Below are 12,924 nucleotides of genomic sequence, written 5' to 3'. Positions count from 1 at the left end.
AAATCAGTAGTGATTACTCATTATATTATGTGACCACCCCCCAATAGGCTATATCAGTAGTGATTACACGTTATATTATATGACCACCACCCAATAGGGTATATCATTAGTGATTACACATTATATTATGTGACCACCCCAAAAGGCTACAAAAATAAATAAAAAAAATCCCATCTGAAAATGAGAATCACAATATGATGGGAAAACCATACAAATAATCCTTGTTTCATGCTGTGCAGATGTGAGGAAAGGCCAGTGCGTCTTACTCTCTGCTTCACAATAACATATTTGAATATTGATACTGAAACCAATGACAATAAAATACAGTGTGTTAGTTATGGGGATAAAGGCAAGGGAGAGATACGTACATGGAATATCTGATTGGATATCTTGGCTGCAGAGGCAAAATCCCATGCTATAATGGTGCGGTCGGCAGAATCTCGACTCACTGAATCCGTAGTGCTGAGAAACTCTTTACCCCCGGGGAGGAAGAGGACGTCAAAGTGCTGCTGAACCGCTGCTTTGTACAAGTGTATCACCTACATAATCATTATATATACATTAGCGCTTTATAGTGATATACAGTAACCAGACTTGTACAGGTGTATCACCTACATAATCATTATATAGTCATTAGCGCTTTATAGTGATATACAGTAACCAGACTTGTACAGGTGTATCACCTACATAATCATTATATAGTCATTAGCGCTTTATAGTGATATACAGTAACCAGACTTGTACAGGTGTATCACCTACATAATCATTATATATACATTAGCGCTTTATAGTGATATACAGTAACCAGACTTGTACAGGTGTATCACCTACATAATCATTATATAGTCATTAGCGCTTTATAGTGATATACAGTAACCAGACTTGTACAGGTGTATCACCTACATAATCATTATATAGTCATTAGCGCTTTATAGTGATATACAGTAACCAGACTTGTACAGGTGTATCACCTACATAATCATTATATAGTCATTAGCGCTTTATAGTGATATACAGTAACCAGACTTGTACAGGTGTATCACCTACATAATCATTATATAGGCATTAGCAGTGATATACAGTAACCAGAATTGTACAGGTGTATCACCTACGTAATCATTATATAGTCATTAGCGCTTTATAGTGATACACCTGTACAAGTCTGGTTACTGTATATCACTATAAAGCGCTAATGACTATATAATGATTATGTAGGTGATACACCTGTACAAGTCTGGTTACTGTATATCACTATAAAGCGCTAATGACTATATAATGATTATGTAGGTGATACACCTGTACAAGTCTGGTTACTGTATATCACTATAAAGCGCTAATGACTATATAATGATTACGTAGGTGATACACCTGTACAAGTCTGGTTACTGTATATCACTATAAAGCGCTAATGACTATATAATGATTACGTAGGTGATACACCTGTACAAGTCTGGTTACTGTATATCACCTACATAATCATTATATAGTCATTAGCGCTTTATAGTGATATACAGTAACCAGACTTGTACAGGTGTATCACCTACATAATCATTATATAGTCATTAGCGCTTTATAGTGATATACAGTAACCAGACTTGTACAGGTGTATCACCTACATAATCATTATATAGGCATTAGCGCTTTATAGTGATATACAGTACAGTAACCAGATAAAAAGCCCATCACATGCAGACACAAAGCCAGTCATTCCAAGCACATATACTGTAAGATAACCATGCAGTGTCATATGCTTGACATGACTTATGGGGTTTGTAAAGCCACACCTGCAAACACGCATACACCGCTCTCACAATGTACAGTATGTACCGTGTATAGCCACACCTGCAAACACGCATACACCGCTCTTACAATGTACAGTATGTACCGTGTATAGCCACACCTACACATGCCCACACACCGCTCCTGCACTGTATGTACCGTACATAGCCACACCTACACACGCCCACACACCGCTCCCACAATGTATGTACCGTACATAGCCACACCTACACACGCCCACACTGTATGTACCGTACATAGCCACACCTACACACGCGCACACAACGCTCCCACACTGTATGTACCGTACATAGCCACACCTACACACGCCCACACACCGCTCCCACAATGTATGTACCGTACACAGCCACACCTACACACGCCCACACACCGCTCCCACACTGTATGTACCGTACACAGCCACACCTACACACGCCCACACACCGCTCCCACACAGTATGTACCGTACACAGCCACACCTACACACCACTCCCACACTGTATGTACCGTACATAGCCACACCTACACGCCCACACCGCTCCCACACTGTATGTACCGTACATAGCCACACCTACACACCACTCCCACACTGTATGTACCGTACATAGCCACACCTACACGCCCACACACCGCTCCCACACTGTATGTACCGTACATAGCCACACCTACACACCACTCCCACAATGTATGTACCGTACATAGCCACACCTACAGACCACTCCCACACTGTATGTACCGTACATAGCCACACCTACACACGCCCACACACCGCTCCCACACTGTATGTACCGTACACAGCCACACCTACACACGCCCACACACCGCTCCCACACTGTATGTACCGTACATAGCCACACCTACACACCACTCCCACACTGTATGTACCGTACATAGCCACACCTACACACGCCCACACACCGCTCCCACACTGTATGTACCGTACATAGCCAAACCTACACACCACTCCCACACTGTATGTACCGTACATAGCCACACCTACACACGCCCACACACCGCTCCCATACTGTATGTACCGTACATAGCCACACCTACACACGCCCACAAACCGCTCCCACACTGTATGTGTGCATGCAGGGTACAGGGGGCATACTAACGATACTGGATTAGAACCTCTATATACCCCTGCCTATACCTTCTAATATCCTGCCTATACCTTCTAGGGATGACGCTAATTTGCGTACGCAGTCATACAGTAAATGGAGTCTCCAGAATTGGAACGTGTGGTTCCAAAGCACAAAGTATTATTCAAGTAAAAGTACAGTCAGTTACACGCTACTGATCCAGGCACAATTCGGCGCAAAGGAATTATACAGACCCAAGTACAGTTATACATACGCAGCGCTTTCGGACCGGATGTTAGGTATCAGCAAGAAACCCCTCGTCAATCAGCATTCAGCACGAAGACTAAGACCCAGTGTTGGAGCACACATATTTATACCCCCCAGAAATAGACAACACAATAGAGAAGTTTGTTGCTGATGCCATTGGTCCTCAAGGGGGATGCATCTGTTACAGAGCATTTAACAGGCTGATTCAAATAGACACAACCCAGCCTCCAACAACTGACGGTCTCTGGTTTCCCGCCCCATGCAACATCCTAACAGTTGTTCATATAATATAAATTTTGTTGCTTGAAGTCTCTGTGGTCCATAAGTTGAGAATGCATGATGCGATCTCCACACCAATAATACCAGAATTCTGTTGAAAGAGTATGCATCAGTACAAAACCAAACATGGCTTACTTAGCATGTATAAAACCTTCGTTACCAAATAGTCTTTATTTCACAGCATTTATACTAAATGAACAAATTAAAATCTTATCCCTTAAAGCTTATGGAACCTTGTATGTGGATATGTAATGTGTGAGTATGCAGGGTTTGATATAAAGACGCTAGTTAACTTGGAGCAGATTCGTGCGCATAAAGCTAATGAACAGCGTTTTCATATAGGATCTTATGCATTCGCTAATATTCGATTAGTTACCAGCGCAATTGTGCGTATTAATGTGTGTATGAGAAATGGTGCACTTAAATCTCACTAAGTGAACACCTAGCAGTGTGGAATGCTGAGCCTTATAGTTCCACACGCCCCCCTCTCTCAGCAGCCCCCACCCTTCCCAGGCTCAAAAGTAAAGTCCTTTGTTCTCCCAGGCTCTTGTGTAAATGCAAATTAGCACAGCTACAAGACCCAAAACCTAAGATAACACTCTTGGCTTTGAATGCATTTTATTGCAGGAAGCCTGCTAATGTAAGGTGTGTATTCGAGCAGGGCCACCTGGAGTGAGAGCAGAGGTTATATCCAGGAAGCTTGTCTACACAGGCTAGTTGTCACGTGGCCATTTGCTCTGTTTAGCTAATGCAATCCAATTTTGACATACTGTAAAGCCATTTCTGAAATATATCCTTTAGGGGAATTATAATAATATACACTTTATCCAGAGCACCCAAACTACGTAAAGTCATGAAATGGGCTTTTGGTGATTTGCCGTAACTTGTGGCGATGGTCACAGATGCATTCGCATGATGCCAATAGTAATATCGACACATGTACTAAAGTGTGAGTTTATCTAAAATGGCGCTTAGGCGGCCATTCGCAAAATGGCGTCTTGCGATCCTCTTTCCAAGATGGCGTCTTGCGGCCAGTAACAAGATGGTGTCGCTGTGATTCAATTTTAAACTGATCTTGTCTCAGCCAATAATCCAGCTTCGACAGTCCACCCTTTGATAGCGAACATGCTATCACAATCTGATTTTAAAATATAATTTAGGCTTACATTTATATACTATTTAGTGTTATTATGGGATGGCACAAGGTGGTTCTTACTCCTTCAATAATGTTTCTCTAAGTGGGGACATAAAACTACTATTATACGCACACCGCAGATCTTAGAAGATCATGTGAAAGGTGTAGGGAAGCACCAGTCTTATAAAAGGCAGTCTTGAAGGGGAATTGAGACATTACATTATCTGAGGTGTTTTAAAAATAACATTTCAATAATACATTGTATGCATGTCTAAATATAATACATTAAATGATGGTATTTCCTAGTTCAGGGTTGTAATGCAGTTCTGTATTTACCTCGGTATTCATACTGGCCACCATCATAATTTCGTTCTTTTGTTTTACTCTATTTTTACATTTTCCACACAATAGGAACACACCGCACACATATGCCAATTATTATGATGACAATCAGTATAAGGATCAAGAATTTGCCTATACTGGCGATCATTTCCTGGACCCATTCCCCTAGACCTGAGAACCATTTCACTGGGTTCAGCCATGAAACCCATCCTTCTATCTTCTCCCCTACTTCAGTCACTGAAGCATTATGGTTCTTACGAAACTCCCATTTTAGCTGCAGAATTTCATCCATCTTCCGGTCTATCACCTCCTTGGGGTCGCTGGTATCATTGGTAACATAGGTGCAACATTTTACTCCAAATTGGGTGGCTAACGTTACGCAATACCCTCCAGTAACAGCAGTTAAATAATTCAACACTAGCCTGTGTTGCACCAATTCTTTCTTGTACGCTTGCAATTCTCTCCCTGTATACCTGAATGTGTCATCGTACAGCTCGGTGATATTATCTATTAATTTAGCAAATTCCTGAATATATCTAAAATTTAATGTACCCCGAGCGATCCTAGTGGGATCCAATGCGACTAAAACTTGAAAGCCAGTTGTCTCACTAATTAACTGAGTGGCTTTATGCACGTCACCAGGTATCATATTTTGTTTGCCTCTGTGTTCATATTGCGTGTGAAGATATGGTGATGGTGTGTTTTTATAAATACCAAGCATTTCAACATGTGTGAGGGTCATAACTTCTGGGACTACTCTTCCCAGGTAACACAAACCTTCGGAACTCGGGGAGAGCCACTTATACGCTTTTCTTCCACATATAAAATATACATTATCAGGGAGAACATAAGGGATGGTATGCATCAATATCATTAAGCACATTTCTCTTGCAAACAATCCTATTTCTGGGTCTTCCATCTGGTACATGCAAGTCTCTGGCTGTATTATTTTAGCACAATAACCATCTGGCACCTTATCAATAATTTCTTTGGTGGAACTCAATGTATACCAATACCTAAAATGTTTCCAACTAGATTTAATTGAGCGTAACAGATCATGGTTTATGGACTCATTATCAGCTCTTTGTGAGAAGGTCATCGTCTGATTATTCCCCGTCACTTCCCAACTCCCGCGTTTATTGGGGTTGGTTATGTTTAAACACAAAAGTGTTCTATCTACTTGGAATTGGTAGAGTTTGAAATGAGGTGGTTTGGATGAGAGGAATTTTCCAGCCAATGTTTTCCCTTTTTGTAGTTCTAAAATTTCCGTGATATTCAGCGGAAATGGCACCAACCCTACATTATGCTGTCCCTGTGGCACATGTGAACACACCCAGCAATCAGTTTGATTTAACACATTGCCTACCATGCTATGATAATCCTCTAGAGGATACCAACCCCAGTACGGATTATATTTAGGTTGGCACCGTTGGATACAGTTCTCATCAACCCACAAGCTCACAAAGCTCACAAATACAGGAATCTTCAGACGATAGACCTCCAAACCTTCCCAGAGTATCCGGAATGACAGCTCTCTAAACAATAGTAGTACTAAGATTTGTCAGACACTCCCCTGATTGGCATTGCATTCCTCCTGACTCCACTCCATCAGCACTGCCATCAGCTCCCGTTTCCTCAATCGGTCTCCCATCACAGACACTGGATATCCCTGAACTGACCAGGATGGTGAACACTCTAAAAGAGAATATGAAAATGAACACAGCGGGCCCGTCCATTGTCACAAGACCTGCAAATTTCTCCTAGTTCAGGTATCTCACTATGACATTTTCAATTCTCACGCTATCAGCCTTTTCTCCGACTTGTTTCTCCACCGGTTGATTGACCTTTTTGCAGTGAGTGGAATGGACCCAGGTATCTCTCCCAGCCACCTTCAAAGATGTAGTACTTGTCAGCAGCACCTGGTACGGACCTTCCCACCGATCAGTCAATAACCTGAACTCAAGAAATTTCTGATAATAACATATTCTCCTGGTTCAACATCATGACAGTTAGTTTCAGGCATATCATTGGACAACAATTTCAGTTTCTGCTGCTGTTGCTTTAACTGCTTACTCATTGATATAAGATACTTTACAGTTACCTCGTTGTTACCCTTCAAGTCTTCCTGTGGACTTATAATCAAATGAGGTTGTCTACCGAACAGTATTTCAAATGGGGACAGATTTAGAGGGGGTCTAGGAGTGGTCCTTATGCTATGTAGGACCAAAGGTAACACTTCTGGCCATCCTAGTCCAGTCTCTGCCATAATTTTACTTAACTTATTTTTAATAGTCCCGTTCATCCTCCCTACCTTGGCACTGGCTTGCGGTCGGTAGGGGGTATGAAGTCGGCTATTAATACCCATCAGCTTACACATATTTTGAAAAACATCACCTGTGAAATGGGTACCCCTATCACTCTCGATGATTTTAGGGATACCGTACCTGCATACAAATTCCTGAACTATTTTCTTGGCAGTAAGTGCAGCAGTATTAGTGGCCACTGGGTAGGCCTCAACCCAATTAGAAAATACGTCAGTGCACACTAATACATACTTAAGATTCCTGCAGGGTGGTAATTGGTTGAAATCAATTTGTATCACCTGGAAAGGTCCATTGGTCGGTGGAATGTGGGACGATTCGGTAGGGATCGCTTTCCCTATGTTCTTCCTCAAGCAGGTCAGACATGACATTGCTATCTTTTCTGCTTGTGATGAAAAACGTGGTGCACACCAGTATGCTCTCACCAACTTGCACATACCGTTTTCCCAGATGAGTCAGACCATGTGCTGCCTCAGCCAGGCTGGGGTAATATGGCTTGGGGGCTACTGGTTTACCTTGTCCGTCCCTCCAGAGCCCGGAGGACTCTTGTCCACATTCCTTGGACTTCCAAATGGATTTTTCCTGAATTGAACACAAATTTTGCATCACAATTAATTTCAGCATATCAATTGTTTGGAAAGACATAATTTTTTCAGTTGGAGAAAACATTTTTAACCCTGCTGCCCATTTGCAGCTTCATCGGCTCTGTTGTTGCCCAGTGACACTGGATCATCCTCACATGTATGGGCTTTACATTTAATTACTGCCACCGCTTTGGGCAGTTGGATTGCTTCTAAAAGATGTTTTATGTGTCGGGAATGTGCAACTGGTGTGCCCACTGCTGTCATAAAATTTCTCAGACGCCATAGAGTCCCGAAATCGTGCATCACCCCGAACGCGTACCTCGAGTCAGTGTAAATGTTAGCAGATTTGCCTGCTGCTAGTTCATACGCTCTAGTTAGTGCTACTAACTCTGCCACTTGGGCTGAGTGAGGAGGACCAAGAGGTTTTGCTTCTATGATGTCTGTGTCATTTACAACAGCATAACCTGTATATAACTCACCTGTGTCTGTTTGTCTATGACAACTCCCATCAGTGTAAAAAGTCACATCTACATTCTCTAAAGGTGTGTCATGAATGTCAGCTCTAGCAGTAAAGGTCTGATTCAGATACTCCATACAATCGTGTGCATCATTATGTCCGCTGAACTCAACTCCCGCCAGCAACTCGTCTCCTTCCACCCTTTGTACATCATGTTGTACATATGGTAAATACGTTGCTGGGTTCAGCGTGCTGCAACGTTTAACAGTGATGTTTGGTGGAGCAATTAGAGCTATTTCCCATTTGGTAAACCTAGCCGAAGAGACGTGTCTGGTTTAAGCAGAGTTCAACAGAGCAGATACAGCATGGGGAGTGTAGACAATCATATCATGGCCCAATACTACGTCCTCACTTTTACTCACCAATAGAGCGGTAGCTGCTACCCTTCTCAAACAAGTGGGGAGTGATCTTGCTACAGTGTCCAATTGGGCACTGTAGTATGCTACGGGCCTACTGGCATCACCATGTTTTTGTGTGAGGACACCTGCAGCACAACCCTCGGCTTCCGTACAATATAAATCAAAAGGTTTTTCATAGTCGGGTATTCCCAATGCAGGTTCTTTTGTCAGACTATCCTTAAGATTAAGGAAAGCCTGCTCTGATTCCTCTGTGTGTATGACACGATCGGGCTTTGAGGAAGAGACTAATTCCTGTAAAGGCAAGGCCAAAATCGAAAAACCTGGGATCCACATTCTACAGTATCCACACATTCCCAAGAAGGTACGAATTTGCTGCTGGTTCTGCGGCAGTGTCATGTTCTGTATGGCCTGGATTCTATCATTTGTAAGATGTAACTCCTGAGTTAGGCAGTGTCCCAAATATTTTACTCTGGATTGGCACGGCTGTAGTTTGTCCTTAGCCACCTTGTGTCCTGTATGCGAGAGATGAAGCAACAAAAGTTTAGTATCATTCAAACATGATATAAACGAGTCAGAACATAGCAATAAATCGTCCACATATTGAATTAGAACAGATCCATTGGCAGGTTGAAAAGACTGTAAACAGTCGTGCAATGCCTGGGAGAAGATACTGGGGCTGTCTATGAAACCTTGGGGTAATCGTGTCCATGTGTATTGTAAACCTCTGTATGTAAATGCGAATAGATACTGACAGTCAGGGTGGAGAGGCACAGAGAAGAAAGCAGAACAGAGGTCAATGACAGTGAAATGGGTTGCATTTGGTGGGATCTGCATCAGGATGACAGCTGGATTTGGCACTACAGGGAATTGGCTCTCTACTACCTTATTAACACCTCTAAGGTCTTGTACCAGCCTATAACCCCTTCCACCACTCTTCTTCACTGGAAAGATGGGACTGTTGGCTACACTAGCTGTACGAACTAAAATTCCCTGTTGCAATAATCGCTCAATTATTGGAAAAACCCCTAATTTTACCTCCTGTTTTAGTGGGTACTGGGGAATTTTTGGAGCTTACCTACCGCTTTTTAAATTTACCATTACAGGGCTTACGTTTGCCATTAATCCTGTGTCCTGTCGATCCTTAGTCCAAAGGGAATCTGGAATTTGGGACAACATTTCATCTACCTGTGATGGATTTTCATTTAAACTTGTAGAGTGATACATTATCCTTTGGGGAGTGTCCAACATATCCCGCACCTCGTGTGCAACTCTCTCTGGGATATCTAAAAATACACCCTCAGGGGTGCAATATATAACACATCCCATCTTACATAACAAGTCTCTGCCCAGCAGGTTAGTAAGAGTCGCAGCAGCCAGAAAGAAAGAATGCCTGGTATGCAATGGCCCAATAGTAACCTCTGTGGACTTTGTTAAAGGATAACGTTCCACTTTACCTGTTACACCAATTGTTGGTACTGTCTCGTTGGTCACCTGTAAATTAACGGGAGATTTCATCACTGACCTGGTCGCCCCTGTGTCTACAAGAAAAGGATATTCAGTACCAGCTACATCAACCATCATGACCGGTTCTTCCCTAGTACTTCCCGTTAACCTGACTATCTGTAGACTACAGGTATGACCTGAGCCCTAGCGTTGGCTACCATTTTCCAATAAATCATTTACGGCCACAATTGGACCTGGTGCCTGCTGAACATTTGCTGGTCTCTGTGCATATCCCTTATGGGGATATCCAGGTCTTCCCTGATTTGGGGTTCCTACTCTTTTTACTGGACAGTTTCTACTTAAGTGTCCTGTTTGTTTACAATTAAAACATGTTCATGGATCGGGTGAAGACACGTGTTGTTGTGAGGTTTGAGCAGAGGGTAAAGGTGGTGGATATGGGTAAGGATAGGGAGGGTAAGGGTATTGTGGGCAATATGAAGTTTGTGAACAGTATGGGACCTGTGGTTGTATAGGGTTTGTGGAATAGAGCTGTGTTTGTTGTTGCGTGGGGTTAGTGAGGGCATATAACTGTTCAGGTGTAAGTGTGTGTGCAGGTGCGAGTGTGTCCGTTGGCTGTGATGTTACCGTCATTCCCTCCAGAGCTTGGATACTGACAGCCATTAGTTTTTCGCTCTGTGTCTCGCTCTTCTTTGGGATGTTTTTATCATGTTCTATGGCAGACTCTATGAGTGTATCTATTGTGACTCCCTCCAGGCAGGTCTGAACCCGAGTCTTTAAATTCTCTTTAAGACCGTCCATGAGTACCGTGACTATCATTCCCCTGTGGTGAGTGCTATCTTTAATATCTTCTAACCCAGTGTACTGGGCGATAGCCTGCAGAGCCGGTCGCAATAATCTTCTGCAGATTCACTCTCCTTCTGTTTAATGGTGAAAATTTTATTCCAGTTAACTACTACTGGAAAATATATACCCAATTGAGTTACTATGCGGGAAATGTTACCTTGGTTTACTTGATCTGTTAAGGGAACGTCACCATCCAATGCACAATCCGTGATAAATTTTGTCACGTCGGTATTGCGTGGTAGACAGGCCCTTAACACCACACGCCAATCTTTATTAGTTGGCTCATGAAAACTACCAAAATTCCTCAAAAATCTTTGACATTTGGCTAATTCCTTTTTGGGATCGGGGAAAGCATTTATGATGGAATTTAGTTCTGCTCTTGTCCATGGACAATGCATTACTACTTCCCTCGTGGGCACTACACCGTTCGCATCTGCATTTCCATTCGGAACAGTGATTGTCCGAATGGGATGCAGACCGGCAGCGCTGCTACATCTGACCTTATTACCTTTCTGGGGGTTTAATCTGTTGCTGCTACGTATGGTATTAACAACTTCCTCTACGGGTGCAGAGTGTGTTAGCACTTCGCTTGCTATTACCGATGGAGATGGCGGCACCACCCGTGATTGTGGTGATGCAGCATCTATCATCTGCACAGCATGGGAAATGGCAGACATTACAATAGGCTCATCATCCATATCATGAACATTTTCTTTAAGGTTGCTTAAGAGAGGGTACATATTGCTTGTTACATTTTTATGGGTATTTTTGGTAACTGTACGTGCACCTCCATCCACATAAGGCGGAGGTGGTGAGCGTGAACTGCTGGCAATACTCTCCACAATGCTACCTTGTTGCACGTGCGTGCCATTTTGCGGCCCGCCCGTATTGCAATTCAGCGTCGCTGATGTATTTTCTGGCAATGCGCTCGCAACGCTAGTTTGCGTCGCTTGCACATTTTTAAGCCATGCATCCCCTTCATGCTGCCACAACTTTAAACATTCATAATATTTAACCTTTTTCCCTCAGGAGCGCATCAGACTGATGGGATCCCGGACATTATCTAACACATTTTTATCAAAACTACCAATTCTGGGAAACGGTCTAACACTCTTCATCGTCATTTTAAACCATACATCACAATAGCTTATTACATAAGTACCGTACTTAGTATGCATAATACGATGAGCCGATCCAATCGGCGCCTCCATTAGCAGCACATCATTGTCTAACATCTCTACTGTTTGCGCGGCTCCCATTCTGAGACAACTCCTATGCTTTTCAATAAAGATTTAAACTGGTGAAAGACAATCAAGATACTTTCACTTACCTGTGGACGATTTAAACGGCAGCGCCCACACACCTGGATAAGATTTGAAAAAGGCAACTTCCACACCTTCTCTGCAACAAAGACAACATGTACACCAGCTACTGTGTATAGAACGGTAAGCTGCTTACCGAGCGACTAGCACTTAGCCCTTAAAGGTCATACGGTACCTCTAACTGTAGGGAACAAGTTACCCCTTCCAACAAATACTCACTGTTATACTTTTTCCTGCGCAGAAAAATACACGTTAACCCAGATATTGATAACAATTGAAAAATGTAAACCTCAACGGCTTTATTTAAACACCGTGGCAGCACAACCGGAAGTACGTATACTAGTCGCATACACAATAATGCGACTACCACACAAATGTATGACAACTTTTTTTAGCTGCGTATGCAAAAGTGCGTCTTTGCAGTGCGCAAAACTGCGACTCATCCGCGTACTCAATATTGCGGCACCCCTTTAAACGTTAGGTTCTATCAACAAAGGAAAACAAACTTTTTCCTCTCTTGTCCCTGGATTCTAGTCAGCTTCCTTGGCTCACATGGAAACGGATAGTGATCTTTCAGCACAAAGCAGTTGCAGGTAAACCTTGCATGTGGCCACTCCACCCTTTGCTGAT

At 42.8% G+C, this 12,924-nt stretch overlaps 2 protein-coding genes across 2 annotated transcripts in view; both read right to left on the bottom strand.

The window, feature by feature from the left end:
• WDR25 (WD repeat domain 25) overlaps positions 1-12,924 on the bottom strand; it is a 145,005-nt gene that overhangs the window by 26,136 nt on the left and 105,945 nt on the right. Inside the window, exon 5 of the mRNA XM_088465149.1 lies at positions 369-539. Within this exon, the coding sequence (XP_088321275.1) occupies positions 369-539 (171 nt within the window). The remainder of the gene's footprint in view (positions 1-368; positions 540-12,924) is intronic.
• On the bottom strand, positions 3,912-6,729 carry LOC148436243 (syncytin-2-like). The gene is made up of 2 exons (XM_088465150.1): positions 6,684-6,729; positions 3,912-6,579 (listed from the first exon to the last, which is right to left on the bottom strand). The coding sequence occupies exon 2, from the start codon at positions 6,251-6,253 to the stop codon at positions 4,934-4,936; it is 1,320 nt and encodes a 439-aa protein (XP_088321276.1). The 5' UTR covers positions 6,254-6,579; positions 6,684-6,729; the 3' UTR covers positions 3,912-4,933.

Source organism: Taudactylus pleione, unplaced genomic scaffold, assembly GCF_031769625.1.
Source record: "Taudactylus pleione unplaced genomic scaffold, aTauple2 ptg001874l, whole genome shotgun sequence".
Taxonomy (NCBI): Eukaryota; Metazoa; Chordata; class Amphibia; order Anura; family Myobatrachidae; genus Taudactylus; species Taudactylus pleione.
Note: the sequence above shows the minus strand (reverse complement) of the source record. Positions and strands in the feature narration are given on the sequence as shown.